The 26,682-nt window shown below is 37.3% G+C and overlaps 1 protein-coding gene across 4 annotated transcripts in view; it reads left to right on the top strand.

Annotated features, from left to right (window-relative positions):
• Window positions 1–26,682, top strand: part of LOC111162002 (vacuolar protein sorting 45 homolog) — a 71,580-nt gene that overhangs the window by 20,067 nt on the left and 24,831 nt on the right. For 3 of the 4 annotated variants that reach the window (XM_022526129.1, XM_022526130.1, XM_022526132.1), the window contains 4 exons: window positions 5,553–5,711; window positions 6,130–6,237; window positions 7,033–7,154; window positions 20,021–20,152. In XM_022526129.1, the coding sequence (XP_022381837.1) occupies window positions 5,553–5,711; window positions 6,130–6,237; window positions 7,033–7,154; window positions 20,021–20,152 (521 nt within the window). The remainder of the gene's footprint in view (window positions 1–5,552; window positions 5,712–6,129; window positions 6,238–7,032; window positions 7,155–20,020; window positions 20,153–26,682) is intronic. The other variant, XR_002641552.1, reaches the window with a different exon arrangement.

Here is a 26,682-nt window from a genome sequence, read left to right as displayed (position 1 = left end):
TTGTAATCCACTTTATATTTTAAAAAGTTATCCTTTGAAGGTTTTCTTGCCCATGTTATTAGGGTTTTACAGTGAGCAGTTGATTTGGACTCCCTCACCATAAAGGATTTCTTTGGTAACATGATTTAAATAGTCTATAAAGGGAGCTTTTGTTTGATAATGAGTACATGCCAGGGGCCTGACCCCTAGATGGGTTATAGCATTCCTTGGCTTGACCTTAGATGATAATACGTCATGAAGTAATGAATTGAGGTTTTTGAGCAGAGATGACGTTTGCTTTACTGAATAGTAACTATATCATGATGAAGGGAAAAAAATTCATATATTGCTAAAAAGTAACTTATAAATTGCTGCCACTTCTAACCAGTTATCCTACAGGCTAACAAAAATTTGATTTAGAAGAACTTTCACTAGAACCAAACTGCAACATTCTATCATTAAAACATATCTACAGCCTTGGAAAAGACTCATTTGATCAGTGAGGAAGATTTTTTTTTTCATGCCCTGAAGAGATATATCTTCAGAAAGTGAGCAGTTTTCCCCGCATTGTGTGTCATATCATAGCTTTTCATTTAGAAGGAAGAACTATTTTTATATCCTCCTTTCCTGACCTTGGGTAAAAGACCTCAAATCATCCTGTTAAAGATACATAGTAAAGACTCAATAAATACTTGTTAGAAAAATGAAGAGGAAGAGTTCTATTTGAAACAGTATAGAGCAGTGGCTAAGAGCTTGGGACTTTGATGGCTTGGGTTTGAAAATTTTATTAGTCTTTTTGCCTTTAAAATGGGGGAAAATTACAGTACTTACCTTAAAGATTTTTGTGAGGGTGCAGTGAGCTAGTATGTGTAAAGCACTTAATATGGCACCTGGTTCTTACAACATTCAATAAGTAATAACTGTCACATTATCTGTATTATTATTTGATGATACATTCTGTTTTCTTTATGACATCCAGGACATTGTATTCTAATCTACTCATCACCTCAGATCTCTTTCTCCCTGATTTCAGAAGGGTTTTCTGCTTCTCATTAAGATCATGAGAGGGGCACCTGGGTGGCTCAGTGGGTTAAGCCTCTGCCATCGGCTCACATCATGATCTTGGGATCCTGGGATCGAGCCCCGCATTGGGCTCTCTGCTCAGCAGGGAGCCTGCTTCCCCTCTCTGCCTGTCTCTCTGCTTGCTTGTGTTCTCTCTGTCAAATAAATAAAATCTTAAAATAAATAAATAATTTTTAAAAAATAAAATCATGAGAAAATTATTTGGGACACATTGAGATGACAATTTTACTTTCACCAGTTAAGGATAAAAATGATCATTTTCTCTTTAAACTAACATTTTGCCAGTGTTTCAGACAGTGTTGACCAGCAAAAGACCTACAGTAAAGCTAAATTTTATGTTGACTAGTCATTAAGGAAAAGAATACTGACTCAGATGTATTTACCAGGCAGTGGAATTGGGTCCTGCCTACTTTCTGTCATTTCTATCATTTTTCCTAGATAAGCTCTCCCACAACCCTGTTCTCTCAAACTGTTAGGCTCATTTTTTATCATATCAGCATGTTGAAGGCTTCTGCCAATTTTGTCTTGCTATTCTAATCTGCTGGCTTATAATGTTATTCATTGATGATTTTACTACATTTATGTGCTAGTAGATAACAACAAGAAAGAGTTCCTGTTCTGGAGGTCAAATTAAAACAAAAAATAATAAAGACTATTTTTTCTTGTGACTTCATCTGTAATTTATAAAAATTTGTTCTTGTGCTGCTTCATCATAGTTTTGGCAGAAGAAAACAGAAGAGTAGCCCAAAACAATGGAAGGATCTTTAAATATCAGAAAAGAATTGTTTTTTAATTGATATTTTTTGAGTGAGCGTTAGCTCCTTTTTGAAACTTGACCTTCAGAGAATGAGTTTTTGCTTTTCTTTTCCTATTCATTGATTAGGCATATATGAATGTTAGAATTCAGTGAATTCTGTGTTTGAATCCTATCTTCTTAAGAGGACAATAGTTTTCTTTCACTCTTTACTCGGCCTCTGTATTGTGAAATGTACTTTTCTCTCTTGAAAGTCTCAAGGCTTATGGAAAATTTAATAAGAAAAGAGAAACCAATAGTTCATTATGTAATTCACTCATATTTCCAACATATAAATACCACCATGTAGCAGATATCTGCTGTGTAATTAGAAGTCTCAGATTGTTTTCTCCTCTTGTCTGGTTAGTACCCTGGAATGTCAATATAATGTATGCCACTGGCAGTCAAGTTGATGAGTCAAGTAGCCATGAGTGAAATGTTCAAAATCAAGTCAGAGGATAACATGGGATTCAGGCAAACAAAAATGCCCTTCTTCAAGGACTTACATAACTGAAAGAGAAGAAAGAACTTAGCTTGTACCTACATGTTTCCTTTCATGAGTAAATAGAGGAACCTAGCTGGAACCCTGACCTGAGTCATGGGTTGGGCCCTAAGGGATCAAAAGTAAGCAAAGTAATCTACTCAAAGTAATCTTGGATCATACCCCGCTACATCCTCAAGAGAGAGTGAAGAGTCAAGCCAGGGACTCTAAATACAAGCACCCGATCTCAAGGAAGACAGGTGTATTCTTTACTGGGAAACAGCCAAGAGTGAAGATGCGAGTGAAAGTAGTTAGAAAGGGAGCAAGAAGGGGGCAGGCTGATTGGGGCAGTCTTTGTCCCTATACCAGTTTTGTGGTTTCAGCAAATCTGAGAAATTGAGTAGATTTAAGGTAAAAAGAGAGTGATCCCAAGGGCAGTAATTGAAACATTGTGCTATTTAAAAAGTGGCAAAAGAGATCCCAGTTTAAAAGATGTTTTAAACTGGGTGCCTGGGTGGCTCAGTGGGTTAAGCCTCTGCCTTCGGCTCAGGTCATGATCTCAGGGTCCTGGGATCGAGTCCTGCATCAGGCTCTCTGCTCTGCAGGGAGCCTGCTTCCTCCTCTCTCTCTGCCTGCTGCTCTGCCTACTTGTGATCTGTCAAATAAATAAAAATCTGTTTAATTTAAACAAAAAAGATGTTTTAAACTTAGGCTAAGTTGATTGAGAGACATAAGAAATAGGGTATTCTTACTTGATAATAATTTGTACTCTGAAATTTCTTCATATTATGATAGAAACACAAAGTGGCAAATTTGAGCAGATATTCTAAATAGTCTGTATTCTGTGATTACGCTGGAAAGGGTACTGCAAAAGAAAAAAAAGTAAGGAAATTCTTTTGACTGTAGGGTTTAAATCTAAAAAAGAGAAATAAATGTCTTCCCTTTTGATTCCTTAAAGACAATGCTAGGGAAATATTCACTCAGAAAAGCAACAATAGAGATCCTACCCAGAGACCTTCCTACTTGAGAGCCACCTGGGAGCTTTCCCATGTCATCATAGTCCTCTTTGGTGTGAACAGAAGAGTTCTTAAACATTAGGCCTGGTTGTTGTGAAGATCAGGTATGTGAAGGCTTCTCATAAGTTGTAAAGTTCCATTTGGATGTATGTCCTCAGACTCTAGTGCCCTCCAAGGCTCTTGCCAGTCTTTCAACCCAACCCATTCCTTTCTCTGATTTCCATATTCCTGTGAAGAGCATCTCCTCTTTTAGTCTCGCAGACTAATTCTAACACTTAACTGATTCTTTAGGGTCTTTTGCAAATGTCACCTTCTTCATGAAGTCTTTCTTGATTCCTCAGAAACCAGATGTACTTTTCTTCACTCTGTGTCCCCTTCCCTGCATTGTGCTGATTCTTTCTGTTTCTTGGGGTTTTTTTCCCCCCTGCATATATATATTTCTGTTATAATACCACATATGTTTTCCTGAAAAACCTCCTCCCATTCTGTAAAATTATGTACTAAAAATAAACAAGTGTTATGGGAAAATAGGTTTATAAGCAGGTCACTTAAAATCTATGTAACTAAAAAAAATCTATATAACTTTTTAATCAAAGCCCTAATAAAAGTAGTGACAATCCTAACAAAAATTTAATGCAGTTAAATCTCCACAGGCATTTGCACCTAGAAATATACTCCGTCCACCCTTTGTAGCCTTCCTTATTCCTGGGATTTACATTTTATTCTTCAAGATGTAAAGTCAGGTGCTCGCTTCGGCAGCACATATACTAAAATTGGAACGATACAGAGAAGATTAGCATGGCCCCTGCGCAAAGGATGACACGCGAATTCGTGAAGCATTCCATATTTTTTCTCTGCCTGCCTCTCTGCCTGCTTGTGATCTCTGTCTGTCAAATAAATAAATTTAAAAAAAAAAAAAAGATGTAAAGTTAGAAAAACTTTTGCTTCTCATACAAACTAGTTTCACCAAAATTAAAAATACAATATGGGAATATCAGTCAGTTTTTCACTGTCATTTTGTTGCTTTTTAACTCAGAGAAATATCTTTGCATCCATTTTATTTGCACTTGCCCTTTCCCCAGATAGCTTAATACAGTGGAAAATACAACAGTTCTTCAAGCTACAAAACCAGCTACTTCTTACAGAAAACTCTCGTATAGGATTTACATCCTTTTTTCTTAACATAGAGTTAAAGCTTCCTCTTAAAGAGGAAGCTTGACCCTATTCCCTTCTTGATACTAACATGCTGGAAAAACTGCATATAAACCATTATACCTTCTGTGTTAAACTGACACCATTCCCATATTTAATGATCTCGTACAGTTAAAGTGCATTCAAGAAGTGTGCTTTGTAGCAGAATAGGCTATAATTGTTTCATTCCCCTCACCTCCTTGTCTGTGAACTCACTAAGCACAGAAACTGTCTAACTCACCTCTCTATCCCCTCCAGTGCCTGGCATAGTGCCTTATCCTTAGAAGGGAATAACAAAGTAGTTCTTGGCTTGAATTAATTTGTTCTTCTGCTGCATAGTAAACATAAATATTATACTACGGGGAAGTTCCTTAATGTGAGGATTGGCAAAACCTAAATGATTTTGTCTGGCTTCCTTTGCTGTCAATACCTGCCCTGTTAGGATCACAGGTGTTCAGTTTAGAGATTACATGCTACATACTCATATCTCTGAAGGCCATAAGGAGACATATTGTTACATCTGATGGTTCTTGGAGATTAAGCCCCATCAAAACTCTACCAACTTGCCTCCCATTTCACTGGTCAGTCACTAATGCTAAGCAATAGTTTTGCAAGGCAGTGGGTCAGTTCTCTTATGTGCTTTGTTGATTGAAATGGTGGAAATTGTATATGTTCCTTGTTTCAGCAAGGAAGCTGCAGGCTTTCCCACCTGAGACCATAGACTGTCTCATCAAAGGAAAGAAAGAAGGAACTATCCATAGTTAAGTTCATTTTTGTCCTAAAGCAATTGCAATGGGAATTTTTTTCCTTGTTTAATTCTTATCTTAGGCAAAGGCATTCAATTTTCTGTAGTTGAAACTAATGCTAAACCTATAACCTGTACATTGCCATAGTAGTAATCTTAGTCATGAACTCCAGTGCATCACTGCCATTCAATAATTATTAGACCTAAGATCTTATACATCACTTAGGTGAAGGGGAGATAAATATCAGCTCTTTCTTTTTTCAGAATGTAAAGAGGCTCCTGCAGAACCCCAAAGTGACAGAGTTTGATGCTGCCCGCCTGGTGATGCTTTATGCTCTACATTATGAGCGACACAGCAGCAATAGCCTACCAGGACTAATGATGGACCTCAGGAATAAAGGTGTTTCTGAGAAGTATCGAAAGGTAACCATTTCTATATTAATCCCCACCAAATAGCTAGCAACTCGATTATTATATTCTTAGCTCTGACAAATGAGAACTCATACTGAGTTTTTTTTTAAGATTTTATTTATTTACTTGACAGACAGAGATCACAAGTAGGCAGAGAGGCAGGTAGAGAGAAAGGAAGGGAAGCAGGCTCCCTGCTGAGCAGAGAGCCCGATGTGGGGCTCGATCCCAGGATCCTGAGATCATGACCTGAGCCGAAGGCAGAGGCTTTAACGCACTGAGCCACCCAGGCGCCCCCCATAATGCTTTTACTTACAGAAATATATAACTTTGTCCTCTCATGTCTTCATTTCCTTAATAAAGGCATTTTCTTATGAAGTGAGTTTCCTGATCCCCAAGCAATAAGAGGTGGTTTCCCTTTTTTTCCTAATAGCTTGTGTCTGCAGTAGTTGAATATGGTGGTAAACGGGTCAGAGGAAGTGACCTCTTCAGCCCCAAAGATGCTGTGGCTATTACCAAGCAGTTCCTCAAAGGATTGAAGGTATGGCATGTTCTCTGTACTTTCCTAAATGTGAATCAGTGGAGGCCCCTGCGTCTGAGGGTGAATAAATAAGATCTTCAGAGTAACTTCAGAATTGCTGCTGATTTAGTACTATGTCAGTTAAATGAAATTAAAGCAGACATCCTCCCAAACGCTTTCTATATTGGAACAGTATCAGCATTGGACCAAACAACTGAACAGGGAATAATAGAATATTTCCAGGAAATATCCCAGAGTAGAAAACAGTTCCGTTAGTTATAGCTGTTTTACTCCATTTGTTTATCATTTAAGATTTGCTTGGTAGTTTTCTTGGAAGGATATTAAAGATGAAGCAAACAACTGTAGATCTTTTTAAATTACTATTTTCTTAAAATGGCAAAAAAAAAAAATTAGTTTTAATCTGCAAGCCTTTCCTACGTTTCCAGAAATGTTTCCATTTTCTTGAGTGTTTCCAGACTCCTTTTCTATGTGGTCTTTTCCTCCTACTTGCTCTACCTATCATATAACATTTTCACAAAAGGGTAAGAATCACTGAAAAAATGATAAAGGATTTAAGCAATTCCATTTTTTAAATTCTTTTATAATAGCTAGGCTTAAATTACAAAGTATTTTTATGAGATTAGAACATTTCTAATTGATGAAAAGAAAATTTTAAATTATTTAACCATAAAATTCCCATTTGAATCCATCCTGTGAAATCCCTATTGAGTGCGTGTCCTTCTCTGATGAGTATCACTAACTGTTATATTCCAAGTTTCCCGAAAATGATATAAGAATCATCTTCCCCTGTCTTAGGGAGTAGAAAATGTGTATACTCAACATCAGCCTTTCCTTCATGAGACCCTGGACCATCTCATCAAAGGGAAGCTTAAGGAAAATGTGTACCCTTATCTAGGCCCCAGCACACTCAGAGACAGGTAAGATAACCAAGATATCAATAATGAAAACCAGAAACACTAATAATATAGGAAATGTGGAGTATGGTAAGAAACAACTAAGATGTTGCTGCTCTACTCCTCCTTCCACTGTTGTTTCAGTTCTGAGAATCTTCTGGTTTTATGTGTGTCAGGGTTAGATATAAATTCACCTGCTAAGCCTGCAAGATTATTTCTTTTGGAATAAAGAAACAGGTGTTTTGAAGTATCCCAAATACTTGTATTCTGTCCTTTGGTATCAGATGAGTTTACTTATGCCATTTAAGGTTGAGTTCCATGGCATTTTAACATTTGGAGTTTCAAACATAACAGCCAAATATAGATCTGCTGCTTGGTTGCCTTCCAGAGCAGGTTGTTACTATTTTTGGTGAGGACTAGATTTTGCCAAATGTGGCCAGCATACAACTGAGACCTAATTAACAGAGGCCATTTGTTATACAGAATCAAAGGATGGCTTGCTTTTGGGGTAATAACTGAAGGAAGCAATTAATTGTCATTTTAATCCAGTGGTCTGTCAGGTTTTGTTTTGTTTTGTTTTAAAGATAGTATTTATTTATTTGACAGGGAGAGACACAGTGAGAGAGGGAACACAAGCAGGGGGAGTGGGAGAGGGAGAAGCAGGCTTCTCTCCAAGCAGGGATCCTGATGTGGGGCTCGATCTCAGGACCCTGGGATCATAACCTGAGCTGAAGACAGACACTTGAGCCACCCCAGGTCCCCCGGTCTATCAGTTTTAATAAAAGAAAACTCCAGATCAACTTACGTAGACCAACCTGAAATTTTAAATTTGCACAAAGTCTACTTTGTTACAAATTATATTGTGTATTTTTTTTTAAGTGGGATCACATATTACAAAGAGCCTAATATATGTAATGGAATCCTATCGGATAGATTGATGTGTGAATTATTACTATTGGTAGAATTCTTCTATTATTTCAGCTAATCATAACCTAAGAGTCTTGGAAGAATAGTGTTTTATATATATAATAAACTTCTGAAAGGAAAAGATGACTCTTTCATACGATAAAATGTATTTTTTTTCCAGTTTGTTCTTTTACAAAAAACAAAACAAATTTGGTAACAGAACAGAAAAGAAAGATCTTTTTAAAAATCCAAGGTTGAGAGGCAGAATATCTGGAGTTAAATTCAGACAGTACATTCATTCAGATAAAATGTTTAAGGACCTTGATGTCAAGATTCAGAAATACCAGCTAAGTGAAAAGTACACAAACCAGCCTAAAGCTATTTACCTATAATAGAGGCTTTTCAAAAAATAGTATCACTCTTTTAACTGGCCTTCTAATTAATGTATGACAAAAGTAAAAATAGTACTTTTTTATGAATTTCATTTAAGAATTATCAAACAGGAAATTAGCTATGTATTGCTAAAGAGACACCATAGACCACCAGAAAAGTATATTGTGTACGTTAGTTCATAACAGCAAACCTTTCTAATTTGGGTGATTCGTTTCCAAATAAAGCTCAAAATGATGCTTTTCCAACAAAATGCACATTTATCAGTTGTCAGCATCTGTTCACATTTGTCACTATTACCTAAATACAAATATAGTTAATAATTCAATTGCTTCGTCCTTTTATATAACAAATATTTTTTGAGTGTCTTCAATATGTCAAAAACTGTTGTAAATGCTGGGGAACTAGAACAGGAGAGACAGGTTACCTGCCCTTAAAGGGACTTACACGAAGGAGACAATAAGCTAGTAAACAAACAAAGAATATAATTTGAATGAAATAAGTACTATTGAGGAAATAAGCTACAAAGTAACTTTATAGAGGTCAGGGGGCTGCTTTTAATGGAGAGAACCTCTCTGAGGAAATGCTATTTAAGATGAGCTTTGAGGGGCGCCTGGGTGACTCAGTCATTGGGCGTCTGCCTTCAGCTCGGATCATGATCCCAGGGAGAGTCCCGGGATCGAGGCCCCCATCAGGCTTCCTACTCAGCAGGAAGCCTGCTTCTCCCTCTCCCACTCCCCTTGCTTGTGTTCCCTCTCTCACTGTGTCTCTCTCTGTCAAACAATAAATAAGATCTTGGGAAAAAAAAAAAAAAAAGATGAGTTTTGAATTAAAAGAGCCAATCACAAAACAATTAAGAGAAAAAGCATCCGAAGCAGAGGGAACATCTGAGCAAAGGCCTTGAAGATAGAACTTGGCAAGTTCATGGAAAGGAAAGAAACCCAGTGTGGTTGGGGCATAGTGAGTAAGGAGGAAATAAGTTAAAAAAATAAGTAGGGGCTGGATTACATAGGGTCTTAAGAAGGGTTTTAAATTTTAAATGTCAGAGTAAACCACTGAAGACCTTAGCATGTAGGTGACATGAACTGAATTACTTATTAAAGGATCACCTTCTAGAGAGAGTTGGGTTTTTGGGGGGGGTTTGGTTTTTGGTTTTTGGTTTTAGAATGGATTTTTGAAGGCAAAAATAGAAGCAGGGAGACTACTTAGGAAGCAGTTGCAATAGTCCAGGTAAGGAATGAAAGAGGTTTAAATAAGGAGGCTAGGAGAGAAAGAATCAATAGACTTATTTAATAGAGTCATCTACTCCACTAAAGAGACTATATACTCTTACCCTTTTACCGTAGAGTAAGAGAAAAGTCTAGAATAACTCTCAGATTTGGGAGGGGTAGGTCAGGAATCAAGTTGTTAAGTTGTAGATGTAGATATACAACTTGTAGATAACAAGTAGAAATGTTAGATAATAAATTGGGAGTCAACAAGATTTTGGTGATATTTAAAGCTATGGGATATAAGATAGATAAGATCACTTAGGGAGAGAGCGTAGAAAGAGAAAAGAGAGCCCAGGACTGAGCACTGAGTGGAAGACAAGGAGCCAGAAATGGAGACTGAGGAGGAGACAGAAAGGTAAAAGGAAAACCAGGAGAGCATAGTGTCATAAAGACCAAGAAGCAAGTGGTAACCTGAGTCTGATCTTCTGAGGTAAATGTGCAAACAGTGAGGAATCCATCATATATGGCAACATGAAGGTCTCTGGTGACCTATTCCCTAGTTTCCACGAGACTGGAAATAATTATAATACAAATTACAGTTACAGGATGTAAGATAAAATAGAGATAACAAATGTATGTAACACTTTTAAAGAAATTTTGCATGAAGGTGTCAGAGAAACGGGTGGTAGCTAGGAGAGAGTGTGTGCTCAAGGGAAGAGATTCTAGAGCATATCTGATGAGACTGTAATCTAATAAGAATTACCCTAAAGAAAGAAAAGTTGAAAATGCAGAAGAGAAAGAGGAACTGCACAAGTGAAGTCTGTACTGGATCCAGAGCATTAGCAGAGGAGCCTTTGATAGAAACAGAAGTACTTTCTTCTTTTTAACAATTTTGATGGTGAGAATATGGGACCATCTAAGCTGATTGCTTCTATTTTCTCAGTAAAATACGCTGTCCACTTATCAACAAGGTGGTGGGTAAAAAGAGGAAACATTGTGAAACTGTCATCTTGCAGACCAGGAATTTAATTTACTAAGGAAATGTAAGTAGGACTTCTAGCCAAATTGAGTGCCCATTTGAGTTTCATGGTCATAAATTTAAAATAGTGGGGTGCCTGGGTGGCTTAGTCAGTTAAGTGAGAGACTGTTTATTTCAGCTCAAGGCATGATCTCAGGGTCTTGAGATCTAGTCCCAAGTGGGCTCCATGCTTGGTACAGAGTCTGCGTGTCCCTCTCCCTCAGCCCTTCCCTCCCCAAATCAATAAAAAAATAAACAAAAATCTTTAAAATAGAGCCCATGAACCTAGTTGTGTGGTTTTCTCCAGCAACTTTTGGCTGTACTGGATTAAATGAGGATAAGACTGGTAGCTAGGCACAACCTGGATTTGGGGAATTGAAAACTGAAGAAGGGTATTGGATGATAAAGTATTGTTGAGTGAATTAGTGGTCTTGATGAGGTCAAGAAATATTATAGTAGAAGTATTAGTTTAGGTGAAGTAGAAGTTGAGGAGGTGGTTATTGAAGAAAGAGATCTTGAATTCAAGATGTCACAGTGCAGATGCTTATAGTGAAAGAGTTTATGTTATAATCATGGGTGTTGGCTATGAGGGATAGAAGAACAGATCATCTGGGGTGAGAAGACCAGGCTGTGAGATGAGTAATCCACATCGATGTGAAAGTCACTGAAAATCCTGAAAGGAACAGCAGTGACAAGGAGGACAGTAAACCAGAGCTAAAGTCTTCAGGGAATAAGAGAGTGACCAGGAAAGGAGGTCAGGAGAAAAGAGTGCAACTGCATCATGAGCTTCTAACATAACGGAGACATTGAAGAAGGCAGCGAAGTTGGTTGTGAAACAACAGGAGGGAACACAGAAGATACCTGTGCCACCTTCTGGCCCTGTTTTACAGCAGGTAGACCGCAGAGGCCTTGAAAAGACCTACTGAACAATTCTGCTTCTATAAGTTTGCTGTTTAGATATATTGTGCAAGTACACAAAGACATATAAATAAGGATAGTTACCAAAACATTTGTAACAGTTAAAAAAAAAAAAAGCCCAAAACAAGCTAAATATCCATCAATAGAGGACTGGTTACCTAAATTACAGTATTACAGTACAGTGCTATGCATTCTTTAAAAATGCAAAACTCTTCATGGGGTGATCTAAAAACTTTCTAAGATATATTGGATAGAAAAGCAGAATGCTATAATATCCCTTTTGTGTAAAAAAAACCAACAACAACCCAGTCTAAGCATAAATGCTATTAAATACACATGTGTATATAAGCAAGTCTGCTCAACTGTACATATATACATTGTATGTAATATATGTGTAAGCACACATATGTTTATGTATACTGTGAATATTTTGGAAAGAACAAGAAAGTGTTAATAGTGGTTACCTCTGGATATTGAGGCAGTAGTTAGTTGTATACATACCTGTTTTGCCCATTAGATACTGATACTGTATTAAGTATCATAATCTTTTTTTTTTTTTTTTAAAGATTTTATTTATTTATTTGTCAGAGAGAGAGAGGGAGAGAGAGCAAGCACAGGCAGACAGAATGGCAGACAGAGGCAGAGGGAGAAGCAGGCTCCCTGACGAGCAAGGAGCCCGATGTGGGACTCGATCCCAGGACGCTGGGATCATGACCTGAGCCGAAGGCAGCTGCTTAACCAACTGAGCCACCCAGGCGTCCCAAGTATCATAATCTTGAAGTAAGAACTAGGTTTTATAGTATTTGGTTTTTCACAATATTTAACACAGGTATTCGATAGGTGTCAAGTTTCTCATGTAGGCATCTATAACCATTGCTATGACAAGGTTTACAGTTGGAAGATTTAAACCAGAGAATAAATTTGGTTGATGTTACCAGAAAATTTGGATTTTTACAGTTTGCCAGTGATGCTCCATAGTATTTTGGCTCTACATCCCCTTGGCCTCACTCTCAGTTCTAGCCATTGTCTTGGATCATCACTTTGAGGATAGTCATTGATTTTAGTCATCTTTGTGATAATTTAAGTCTCATCATGATAGAATTCCTTGTTTGTGTTGTTATTAGGAAGTATCAAAGGAGATGTGGCAAGAATACAACTTTTAAATCAGGAACGCCTATAGAATTGTTTTAGCCCTTAGCTATTAAATATGTGGTTAACCTGTTTGGCAGTATAGCCCTATCTACAAATTGAGTTTTGATCTTTCTTCTGCAGATGGGATTCACACATATCCTATTTAGCAGGCTCATTTTTCTTTCTCACTCCAGAATTGCTCCTTGTCCCTCATAAAAACAAGCAACTCAAACATTTGGTGAGAAAACGGAAGCTCTCTGGTCAGGCATTCCACAGTCAATTCAAGAAGGAAGTACTTTTTTACATTTACACAAATGTAGTGGAATCTTTTGCAGCAGTTCATTTTATTTCTATAAAGACAGCAGTCCTTTTCCATCAGCCTGTTCTCCTACAGTAAATGCTCATAAGATCTTTATTATCTCTAAGAACTCAAAAATTTTAATTTTAGCCGTAAGTGTAATGGTCCACAAAGTAGATAAAATATTGCCTCTTAAAAGTGTAAGATTTTCTACTTAGTTTATTCATGTATAGAAGTAATGATTTCCAAAACTTTCATATGGGAAAAATGTTTTTTTTAATAAAACAAGATGTAAATTGGTTGAGTTCTCAAGGTGTCCTTCTATATCTATGTGCAGCATGAATTGGCTGCTGTTTTCTATCTAATGTATGTTGCCTGCATTAATTAATGCTTTCGGTTGCAATAATGAATTGCAGAGCACAGGAACATGTGTACAAAGAATTGAACTTCTGTATTCCACGTAGTTTCAGTCATCGTGTAAAAATGATTTGTTGTGTATTTTGCCTTTGGCCTCATCAGAACATCTACTTTTAAAATTCACCAGGGAAAGGAAAGAAAAGGAAAAATGTTAGGGTTGGTTGTTTTTGTTTTTGTTTTTTTAATTTCTCCATCAATGTTCCTCGTTAAGCCAGCTTGAATAAGTAGTAGGAGGTTCAGGAAAACATTTATTAATGTTTTCATAACCAAACGTGACACAGTCATCTTTGTTAGGTACACAATTAAGTCAAGCTGTAAGTCTATCCCAGTGTCTAAGTTTTGTCCTTCTATTAATATAACCTACACCCACAGTTACCATCTGCAACATTTTTCTTCCCTCTCCAGTAATATGAAAACACTCTGGCATCCTGAATTATCAGACTAAAGGATAGAGTTCTTGCACTCTTCCAGGAGCCTGCTTGAGTTTCTTCCTTCCCAGTGCTTGCCTTTCTTTTCCACAAGAGACAGACGTACTCTTCCAGCAGATTATGGGGAGAGGGCAGCTGTAGAGAAGCCACATCTCTTTTCCAGGATGATCCTTGTTCTTGTGCTCTGCTGGTTTTTAAATTGACTTCCCAGATCAGGAGCTCAAAAATGTTACTGTCTGCTTCCTCTCCTCCGTCCCTGTACCCCTGCAAGGGAGAAACTTCCTTCCCTTCTTAATGAAATAATCTATGCAATTCATGAGTATGTACTCAAGGTAAACTGCATAATGAGTGTAGCCTAGGGTTGCCCCTCAACATAAAGAGTATTGCATATGGAATCTCACAGTAAAAAAATACTTATTTTCTGAGAATAGAATTTCATTTCAGCTTCGAGGATTTTATTACTTCTGAACGCCACTGCCTTTTTTTTTTTTTTTTTCCTGTTTCCACCTAGGCTGACACCCAGATAGTTACAACACAGACCAAACAATTGACAGAATGTCTTCGGTCTTTTTGGTAGCACATTCTTGCAACATTGGATTTTTTTTCTCCATTCTCCACATCCTTTAATGAATATTAAACCAATTATGTCTATATTTGAGAAGTCAATACTATCTCAGCTCATTGGTACTTCTAGAACCAACATAATGGGAAGAATTAAAAATTGACATTCTTTGAAATTTGGTGTTGAAAAGAAATTGTATCTACCCATGAGGGTAATACTATGATAAAGGTTGCAGAGACTCTTGTCAGTATTTAAAATTATAGCCAAATGTAGCTTTGTTGATCCCCTTACGAAGTCTATCCCTGAAGAGTCTGACAAGGGCTGAATTTGAGTTTTAGCTGTTATTCCCTTTCCCCTTCCGTAGAAAGATTAGTCAGAACTGAAACAACACCTATCAGTTGGAGAAAAAGAAGAGAACCTGTATTTTGCCTGAGTATTCAGTCCCTGAGTAATTAAGAGTTCATCATACTCAGTGGAAAAATATTACTATCATAATCATGCAACATTTCCTAAGCAAATGACCTTTCTCTGCAAGAGAAAGCTGGCCAGTAACTGGAGGCAAGGACTTGAAGGAAAAAAACCTTGATGGTGTAGAGTATTTTAGTGATTGAGGTAATGCTTTCCTGTAAGCTACAAAGAGCCTCTCTCCCTGCAGCCTAAAGCACTAGATTACTATTGGATTAATAACTTAGCTTTAAGGTTGGTAGCTACTCCTCTATGATACTAGAGGAAATCACACAATTACAGAATAGTGCCACTACAGATTCATTGTTTCTAAACTCACTTGGGCCTTCCCAGATACTCAAACTTCTATGCATCCTTAATTCTTTCTCTTTTTCTCTTTCTCCACATCAGTTTTGAATGTTTGCCATTTTCTCCAAATCACCTAACCCACCCCAGCCCATAGCAGTGTTTCCTAGAGAAAAAAAATGAATCTGCCAGACATTAACTCCTTCAGTGTCTAGCCCCCATATTTATAAACTTATTTACACACACCTACCTTTATGTCCTTCCTCCATTCTAAAGGAAATACATCCTTTTTTTCCTATTTAGAGCTAATCATTCTGTCAGTGCTCTAGTTTTAGACTCCTACCATCTCTTCTGAAGCCTTCCTATGTTGATTATTTGCTTGCTCCCTCTCTCTCCCTGCCTCCTATATTTTCAACTTCTCATCTAACTACTTTCCCACAGACTATAAGTGTACTTGGGTTTCTCCTATTAAACAAACAGTAAGTATAAGACCCTTGAACCTGGATGTTCCTCTAACCTTTCTCTTTTCTTTCATAGTCAAGCTTCCTGGATAAAGTCACTGTCTTCTTCAATCCACGCACCCTGGCTTCTAACTCCACTATAATACACCAAGACTTCTCTTACAAATTCATATACAATAGCATGTGCAGTGTCTCTTTCAGTCCTCACCTTATTTACCCCACTGTTCATTTCCACAGTTAACCATTCAGTTCTTCTTGAAAGTCACTTGTCCCTTGGCCTCTCCCTTCTGGTTCTCCTCCTACCTTTCTGACAGTTTCCTTCTCAGTTACCTTTGCTGGCTCTTCATTGTGTTTGGCCTGTAGCTGTTAAACACTCTCCAAAGCTCTGTCTTTTGATTCTCTTCTCACTGTACGTGATCTCCCTAGATCAAACTCATCTATTTCCATGGCTTCAGCTGTCACCTATATTCAGGGAAATCATTGGGCCTCAATGTCCAGATACATGTTTAGTGGACATCTCTGCTGAGATGTTCCACAGGTATCTCCAACACATGTTTTTTTCTTACTTTCAGGAAATCAATCTTGCTTTTTTTCCCCTCAAACCTTAACCACTACACCTAGTCACCAAAACCAGAAAACTTAAAGTTATCATAGACTGTTCCTTTATTCTCATCTTCCACATTTAATCATTGACCAAATATTGAAGAGTCCCCCCGCCCCCCCCCCTTTTTTTTTTTGGTCTCCTATATCCAGTCCCTCCTCTCCACTCTTGGTATTTCTTTAGTCCCATTTTTCATCATATCTTTCTGGAAGTATTACAGTGGCCTTTTGTTCTCCAGCTTTTCCCACCTGCTTCCCCCAATTCATTCTCACAGAGTTGCCAAAATTGTCCTTCAAAAAAAGCAAATTCGAGGCAACCCTCTTGAATCCCCGTCCCTCTTCAGGAGCTTTGTACTGTCACTCAATAAACTTTGCTTTGTGGATCTCCAAAAGAAAACAAATTTGATCGCGATAACCTGTTAAAACCCTTTAATGACTCCCCCATGACATATAAGACTCAAGGCCTTCCACGGTCTGGCCACTGCTTATATCTCCCTCTCTTTCTCTCACTATGTCTCTGATTTATCTGCTTCATTCCACAGGAGTTAAGATGACTTCAAAGCTTTTATCCTAAGCAACTGAAAAGATAGACTGGCTATCAACTAAAATGGGAAAAGCTATAGGTGAAACAAGCTTGGGGGAGATAAGGAATTTGAACATTTGAATTGAGAAATTTCTTAAACATCCAAGTAGAAATGTCTAGTAGATAGATATTTAAGCCTGGCATTTAGGAGGCAGTGCTCTATCCAAGAGAGAGATAAGAGATTTGGGTGTCACCAGCAGAGAAATGTATTTAAAACCATACAACTTGGGTGTGATCATCTAGGAATAATCAGTAAGTTTAATAGAACTTTCTACAGGGCGCCTGGGTGGCTCAGTGGGTTAAGCCGCTGCCTTCAGCTCAGGTCATGATCTCAGGGTCCTGGGATCGAGTCCCACATCGGGCTCTCTGCTCAGCCAAGAGCCTGCTTCTCTCTCTCTCTCTCTCTCTCTCTCTCAAAAAAAAAAAAAAAAAAAAAAAAAAAAAAAAAAAAACTTTCTACAATGATGGAAATGTGCTCTATCTGTGCTATATTATAAGGTAGTCATTAGCCACATGTGACTGTTGAGCACTTGAAATGTGGCTAGTTCTACTGAGGAACTGAATATTTTATTTTATTTTAATTAATTTAAATTTTAAATAGCCATATGTGGCTAATGATAACTACATTGGGCAAAGTAGATCTAGAGAATAAGTGTAGATGAAGAAGAAAGGAAGACCAGTGACTCCACCATTAAGATGTCAGGGAGATAAGATGAAGCCATCAAGGGACACTGAAAAAGAGCAACTAATGAAGTGAGAAATCCAAGAATGTGACGTCTTGGAAACCAAGTGAAGAAGGTATATTGAGGAAGAACAAGTGATCAACTTAGAAGGACCAAACAAGTGATCAACTTAGAAGGACCAAAAGCCTTGATAATACATGGTGCTGAAAGGATGTGGAGAAACAGGCATTTTCCTGAGTTGCTGGTGGAATGACATCTGTGGAGCAATTTGGTGATATCCACCAAAATTTAAAATGCACACTAGATCCAAGATAAGGGCAAGGAGCGGAACAATGCACATAAAATGCTTTTATCTGTGTACGTGTGTGTGTGTGTGTGTGTGTGTGCGCTCTATATGTATATGTACGTATGTGTGGTGTGTATATGTGTTTGTGAATATGTATTTATACATATATTTATGTATTTATACATATATTTACTTACATATACACATATATAAAGGATACATAAGAGACAAGTGGTAGTGTTTGCCTTTACATTGCCTCTACATTGAAACTGAGGTGCAGGAGCACCATGGTGGGAGGGAAACTCACTTTTTTTTATAGTATACCCTTTTGTGTTTTATATTATATGCAAACATTTATCTAGTCAAAAATAGTGTATTTTAAAATAATAGGGGTACCTGGGTGTTTCAGTCGGTTAAGCTTTTGCCTTCAGCTCCAGGCATGATCCTGGGGTCCTGGGATCAAACCCCACATCAGACTCCCTACTCAGTGGGGAGCCTGCTTCTCCCTTTGTCTCTTCCACTACCACTGCTTGTGTTCTCTCTCTCACTCACTCACTCTTAAATAAATAAAATATTTTTTAAAAAATAAAATAGTAAAAATGATTATAGAATATATAACAGTAGGGAACTCCTAAGCATTGTAGTACTAAATACATTGTTTCAAGTAAGTAGTCTTAAAAGTTTATTTTTTCTTAAAAAGAAAATTTGTGGGGTCCCTGGTGGCTTGGTCAGTTGGGCATCCGACTTTTGATTTCGGCTCAGGTCATGATCTCAGGGTTGTGGGATTGTGCTCCATGTTGGGCTCCATGCTAAGCATGGAGCCTGCTTGGGATTCTCTCTCTCCCTTCCGCCCCCACTCCCCTGGCCCTGCTCATGCGCTCACACTCTGTCTCTTTTTCTCTCTCTCAAAAAAAGGTAAGTTTAGTGTTTAAAGGCATGATTTTAAGTTTCAGGCATTTCACACAGAAATGCCATGGTTGATTCTCTACCTAATTAATTGGAAAATCTACCTAATTATTTGCAAAATAACCACCTCTTCATCATTGGGAGCCTTTTATTGGGTATCTCTGCAATTCAGAGATTATCTGAACATTTTTAATTTTGGCCATAATATCTGATTCTGTTTCTGTGAAGTACCAGAAGAATAAATACTCTCAGTTAATCCCTTCAAGGTGTTTTAAAAAGAGACAAACAGAAAGGAAATGCAGAGGAGGTTTCCATGATTTATACATAAACCTGTACTATTAAAGAGGTTTCTATTTAACTTTGTGCTATAACCTCCAAAATGAATGCTTCTCCTTGTAGTTTTAAATAACGTCCAGTAAGTCATTTAACAAAATTACTGGCTTGCTAAGATTAAGTAATTTTATCTTCTTTTGATGGCATGAGAAAAGAAAAACAGTTTTGAAATGATATAGTCTCCTTCTTGTTGACAGCTACAGAAGGGCCAATAGGAGGCCCTTACTTTTGTTGTTACAAAGCTGTTTTGATAAAGATTGGAACACAGTAAAACTACACAGTGCTACCCAAATGAGGCAAGTGGCTGAGCTGATCTATCAGTATGTCCAGCATCAAAACTCTACTCAAGAGTTTTTTGTTTGTTTGTTTTTACAGGGTCGTTTGTTTGTTTTTTTTGGTTTATCAAAGGATTTGAGAACAAAGATTTTAAGAAGAGGTGGAGTCCCCAGAAGTGCTATTCATTTCTGTGTCCCATTCTCTTTTTACACTCAAAATACTAAACATTTCTAGTTTGCATCTTAACATCCTAATATACTGGTACTTTCCAAAATATTTTGAAGTCCTTGGACAGAGACCATTGTGATGACACTGTACTAAGTATTTGACAGAGGGCTTATATATGAAAGGAGTTGTGTAGTACAAGTACAATTTACTGCTCTATTGATACCAATGCACAGTGAAGTACTCTGCAGCCTCTTGAATATAAAAGAATATTTCTACATTTGGTTCTAGCATACACTATTGTGCTATTCTGAAATCCAAAGCACAGAAATTATAAGACATCCGCTCATAAACAGAAAGCAAATCACTATTCAGCATTTCCTGCTCTGTTTCCTGCCAATTTCAGATCATTAAAACTTTTTTAAGCCTTTTATTCTATTCTGCTTTAATTCTGCTTCCTCCACCAAAAATGAAAGATTTAGAAATTAAAACTGTGCATATAATAGTAACACCAAATCTGCCTTTTTCCCCTCTTATCCTATGATGTTAACTTTCTTTATTATTGCAGACCTCAGGATATCATTGTGTTTATAATTGGAGGAGCCACCTATGAAGAGGCTCTAACAGTTTATAACCTGAACCGTACCACTCCTGGAGTAAGGATTGTTCTGGGAGGAACCACAGTGCATAACACGAAAAGGTAAGGGAGAACATTCAGTCCTACAACTCTGTTCTCTTTCCTAGAGAGTAAAGCTCAAATTTATAAAGCTGAGTAAATTGCTGGTAGACCAAAATGCATCAGTTCATAGTGTAATCGAGATGAAAGATCTAACTCCATTAGCTTCATAAATCACCCAGTTAGGTCAAGGACCTAAAGAGTAAGGACCAGCCTATACCGTTAACAATTTATATTTCCTGTATTCAAAGAAGAAATCTTTTTTTTTTTTTTTAAGATTTTATTTATTTATTTAACAGACAGAGATCACAAGTGGGCAGAGAGGCAGGTGGGGGGGGGGCAAGCTGGCTCCCTGCCGAGCAGAGAGCCCGATGTGGGGCTTGATGCGGGGCGTGATGCGGGGCTTGATGCAGGGCTTGATCCCAGGACCCTGGGATCATGACCTGAGCCCAAGGCAGAGGCTTAACCCACTGAACCACCCAGGCGCCCCTCAAAGGAGAAATCTTATAACCACAGACTGGCACTTTGAAAATACTGAAACATAATGGTATTGAATTCTGTGAGTATTTCTCTTTTTGTTGATTAATTACACTCACCTAATATTTAGTAAGAAGAATACAAAGATGAATAAGATAAAGATCCTCAAGGAAATCATTGTCTATTAGGAAAGATAGAACATAAAACATAACAAAATAAGTGTCTAGAGAGACAGACCAAAGAGCCATGCATTATCAGAGTGACTAAGAAAAATTAGCAACTGTTTCATGGAGAAGGAGGTGCATAAACTGAATCTTGGGTAGAAAATGGACATGAGGAAGAGAACATACTAGGCAGAGTTCACCACATGAACAAGTTACAGAAGCTGTAGGCAACAAGCATAGAAAAGGAACAGCAAATAGTCAACCAACTGGAATGTGCATAATAAGTGAGAAGGTTGGCTGAATGCCATAATTGTGAAAGGCCTTGAATTCCAGGCTGAGGAATTTTTACTTTCTTGTGTAGAAAATGAAGAATCATTGAAAGTTATTTAAGGAGTAAAATTACAAGTCGGTCACAGTATTTTAAGAAGATTAATTTGGAAATTAAGGGTAGGAAAGACAGGAGGAAGTGACTAGAGAAGCATGGCATGATAGTTGAATTTAAATGATTAGAGACCTTGAGAGATCCATGCTGAGCCATGCACATACACATGGATATACTGGGAGTCATTAGAGGTGTTTGTGTACTTTTTCCTTTTGTGTTATTATTTGGCTTTTTAACATAACTGTTCCTCTTTATTATGGAAGTAATACACATTTATTCTGAAATTCTTTTAGTTCAGAAAATGTAAAGAGAAAGAAAACAGCTCCCATAATCTCTCCACTGTTACACTTTGATCTTTTCAGACCTTTTTTTTCTAAGCCTGTTTAAACATTTATGTGAGTGTATCAGCAGAAAAGGGATCTCTTCCATATTCTGTTTTATGACCTGAATTTTGTAGTGTGTGATGTAAATATAAACATCTTCTGGTGTTAAGTATATAATCATTCATTCATTAAACAAATTATTAATTGAAAAGTAAGATAACCTGGGTTTGAATCTTGACTTTCCCTCTTACTGTTTGTGAATTTAGGCAAATTACTTAAACTGTTTGTCAGTTTCCAAAGCTTACTGGCCGTTTATGTATTTCTTTTTGAATTGCCAGTTCATATTCTTTGCCCATTTTGCAATTGGGGTATTCTTTTTTCCCCAGTAATTCTTATTAATTATATTATATATATACGTGTGTGTGTGTGTGTGTGTGTGTGTATTACATGTAATTATATATATTATATAATAATTTTATTATATAATTACGGGTATTGACCATTTGTTACATCATTTTACCAATCATTTTCCTTGTTTGATGTTTTTGTTTTATATTATTCACAGTATTTTGTATAAAAGTTTTATTATATTTTATTTTTTACTTTATGTAGTCAGAACTACCAGTGATTTCTGCCTTTGGTTTCATACATAGTTCTTTCCCAGCCAAAATTCTATAAATACTAACCTCTATTTTTTCCATCATTTTTAGGACTTGCATTTAAAGTTATAGCTTTATAATCTATCAAAATTTTATTTTGTAATAAACTATGTGGTAGTTTCCTTTTATAATTTATAGAAATATTACATATACTTAAATACTTCATTACATACAGAGAAGCATACAAATGATAAGTAGACCACTCAATAAAATATGACAAAGTGAATATAACTATGTAACCCCCACCCAAACCAAGTAGTAGAATGTTACCAGCACTTCCAGAAGTCTCCCTTATGCCTCATGTCCCCTCCTTGCCACAACTCCCACAAAATAGTCCCTGTTATGATTTCTATCACCGTAGATTAGTTTTACTTGCCCTTAAAGAATACTTGTTGGATGAATGAAGAAACGGTAAAAGTAATCTATTTTTGCCTTTCTCACAAAAGATACAAGGATCTTGGCAGGATCCTATGAAGGATCTCTAATCACCTTCCTCCCAACTGACAAGATTTCATTGTCCAGCATTTTGGTTCCATCTTGTTTTTATAATCCCCAAATTAATCATCATCATTATTTTCGATTATTATTTCTCTAGATTTACCCATGTGTTTGCCCATTTCCCCTCCCCCCACTTTCTCACCCTGGTCCTTTCTATCCAATCTTCTCACTAAAAACATCCTTTAGTAGTTCTTTCAGCTCCTGGTCAACTTGATTTTTTTTTTTTCCCTAAAAATACCTTAGTGTATTAAGTTTATAAATCCAGAGTGATATTTTATTCTCAGCACTTAAAAGTTAGAAGACAATGGAATATTATTTTTAATTGTTGCTGTTAAGAAGTCTACTCTCAGGGGCACCTGGGTGGCTCAGTCAGTTAAGCCTCTGCCTTCAGCTCGGTCATGATCTCAGGAGTCCTGGGATTGAGCCCCACATCAGTCAGGGATTCTGCTTCTCCCTCTGCTCTCTCTCTCTCTCTCTCTGTCAAATAAAATCTTAAAAAAAAAAGTCTACTCTCAATAAAATTGTTTTGGGTTATAGGCAATATATTCTACTTGGATTCTCTTTAGAATTATCTTTTTGTCTTTGGTGTTCTTGTTCCAGTATTATGTATCTAAATGTGGATTTATTCTTATTTATGCTACTTGGTATGAAAATCCATGTTTGCCATGATTACTGGAAATTTTCTAGTCATTATTTCTTTGAACATTGCTGCTTTTCTGTTTCCTCTGTTCTCTTTTGGAACTCCTATGAGATATATGTTAGGCCTCCATCTGTTCTTCATCTCTCTTAACCTCTCGTGTATACATCCATATCTTTTGTGCTGCCTTTTGTGTAACTTTTTAGATCAGTATTCCAGTTCAATAATTCTGTCTTCATCTGTGTTTAATTTGTCCATTTGGTTTTTTTAACTTCAAAGATTATATTTCTATGCCTGTAAGTTCGTTTTGCCTCTTTTTCAAGTTTGCCTGATATTTTTGTTAATTTCTTCTTTCCTCATGTTTTCAAATCCTTCATTTTTCTTTAATCACATTAATTCTATAACCCCAAATACTTTCCAGTTCTTGAACAATTAAATAATCTTTTATGTAAAGGTAAGAAAGTGAGGCAGCTTTGCAAAAGCTTTAGACTAGATTCTTCCAACTAGCCAGCTTTGGTATTTCTTTGTCTGACCTAACAGTATGCTAAGCAGTACACTGAATTATGTTTGAGCCAATAGCCTTAGCAATAGAAGGCTTGATAAAATCTTGAACAGGATTGTTCACTGGCTCTTACCAATAAAACTTTTTAAGAAGGAGGGAGTTACTATGGTAATTGCCAACCTGGAAAAAATTTAGTTAATGTTTGCAGTACATAAATGATCCAAAATCATGTGTTTACCATTTATATTTATAAAGATACAACCTATAGCTAATAGGTTAACAGTGAAATTTATCACTATCAGTAAAAGAAAAAAGTAGGGTCACTTGGATGACTCAGTGGGTTAAGCATTTGCCTTCGGCTCAGAACATGCTCTCAGGGTCCTGGGAGCGAGCTCTGTGTCAGGCTCCTTGCTCACAGGAAGCCTGCCTTTCCCTCTCCCTGTGCTGCTCCCACTGCTTGCGCTCTCTCACTCTTTCTCTCTTAAAAATTAAAATTAAAAAAAATAATAATGGAATTTGTATTTTGGAGATCATTTATTGTAAAGGCTTAAGTAATCAAAAGCAACTTAGCTTCAGCTTTTAAGGGGAAGGCTCCATTTTCATGACGAATATCGTTATCTTGGGTATTACTAGCATATTGAGTAAGATCACAATTCTTAATATATTTTGAAATCTTAGACTCTCGCTAAGTGGAAAGGTTAGTTTTTTTTTTTCAATCAGTTTTATAACTGGATATAATGGGGCTAGTGTGAGCTAACAAAGAAATTTGGGGGAGAAAAAGTTTAATAATTTGTTTCTGTGAATTGTTAGGGTTTCATTTTTGTGCAGGGAGCTTATTGTAATATATAGGTTTTTTTTTTTTTTTTTTTTTTTTTTTAAAGAGAGAGAGAGAGAGAGAGAGAGAGAGCACAGGCAGACAGAGTGGCAGGCAGAGGCAGAGGGAGAAGCAGGCTCCCCACAGAACAAGGAGCCCGATGTGGGACTCGATCCCAGGACGCTGGGATCATGACCTGAGCCGAAGGCAGCTGCTTAACCAACTGAGCCACCCAGGTGTCCCATATAGGTTATTTTTTAAGGAAAAGTCCACAAAGGAGTAAGTGACACACAGCATGGACCCCAAGAGCTCTACAGCACAGAAGTATTATTTTAAGAGACTGGTGATCTGGGGCGCCTGGGTGGCTCAGTGGGTTGGAGCCCCTGCCTTCGGCTTAGGTCATGATCCCAGGGTTCATCGGGCTCTCTGCTCAGCAGGGAGCCTGCTTCCTCCTCTCTCTCTGCCTGCTTTTCTGCCTACTTGCGATCTCTGTTTGTCAAATAAATAAAATCTAAAAAAAAAAAAAAGGTTAAAAAAAGAGACTGGTGATCAGGAAACAGTATACTTTTAGATGTGAGTGATGAGTGTCCTCCTTGGTATCATGTTAAATATGATATAGGCTGTCCCACAAGGATATGGATTAGTGGGGTTATTGGATTTCCCAATAAACAGGGGGAAAAAATCACGTCTTGTAGCTGGGAGTGTGATGTGCTGATATAGAAACTGTCCTTCTGCAGTGGGAAATGCCTGTTGCAGTATATTTCCGGGATACAGGTCACTTGATTTCCCTGATTTCTTAAATAAAAGTTGAGATCACTGCAGGTTTATTCTGCATATCTTGATTCTGCATATCAGATCCTAGCACCACCACTTACTAGTTTATGATTTGGGACAAGGTACTTAGTGTAATGGCAGATAGGTCAAAATTGGTCTCTTGCATCCTAGAAACTTACATGTACCCTAACCTCTCATGTTGCAATTTAAGTAACCTTCATCCTGTGATACCTTCTGTTTCTAAAATATATCAAGATTGGGGGTGCCTGGTTGGCTTAATTGGTAAAGCATGCAATTCTTGATCTTGGGGTCATACGTTTGAGCCCCTCATTAGACAAAGTTTATTTTTAAAAAAATTTTTTACTAAATAAAATACATCAAGATTACTGTGTACTGAAACAAAATCTCAGTTGTAGACAAAAAATAAAGACCAGAAAGCAATTCTTTCTTCTCTCCCTTGTATATTTCCAGAAATTAATGTAATTTTCGGTGAGATAGGGGCCTTTATATAAGTCAGCTTCATCTTAAGCCATAAGATATCTGAAGATATCACTTCAGTTTCAAAAGAAGATATACATTGGTTGAATCTGAAATTCAACTTGCCATTCAAAGTTATTTGAATTCAAGCTGCTCTTTCCTAAGTACCTTCTTTTTTAAAAATTGAGGTATATTAGTTTCAGGTGTGCAGCATAATAATTTGATATTTATATATATTGCAAAATGAGCCCCACACTAAGTCTAGTTAACATCCATCACCACATAGTTAAAAAAAATTATTTTCTTGGGACGCCTGGTGGCTCAGTTGGTTAAGCTGCTGCCTTTGGCTCAGGTCATGATCCCAGGATGCTGGGATTGAGTTCCACGTTGAGCTCCTTGCTCAGTGGGGAGCCTGCTTCTCTCTCTGCCTCTGCCTGCCACTCTGTCTGCTTGTGCTCGCTCTCGCTCTCTCGCCTTCTCTCTCTCTCTGGCAAATAAATAAATAAATACAATCTTTTTTTTTAAAAAGAATTTTGGGGGGCACCTGGGTGGCTCAGTGGGCTAAGCCTCTGCCTTCAGCTCGGTCATGATCTCAGGGTGCTGGGATCGAGCCCCACATCGGGCTCTCTGCTCAGCAAGGAGCCTGCTTCCTCCTTTCTCTCTGCCTGCCTCTCTGCCTACTTGTGATCTCTCTGTCAAGTAAATAAATAAATAATAAATCAATGATTTTTTTTTTCTTATAGTGAGAACATTTAAGGTTTACTCTCTTAGCAACTTTCAAATTATACAATGCAGTATTATTAACTATAGTTGCCAGGCTTTACTTTACATCTCCATGACTTATTTT

The sequence above is a fragment of the Enhydra lutris genome, unplaced genomic scaffold, assembly GCF_002288905.1.
Source record: "Enhydra lutris kenyoni isolate GAN:26980312 unplaced genomic scaffold, ASM228890v2 scaffoldscaffold88, whole genome shotgun sequence".
NCBI lineage: Eukaryota > Metazoa > Chordata > Mammalia > Carnivora > Mustelidae > Enhydra > Enhydra lutris.
Note: the sequence above shows the minus strand (reverse complement) of the source record. Positions and strands in the feature narration are given on the sequence as shown.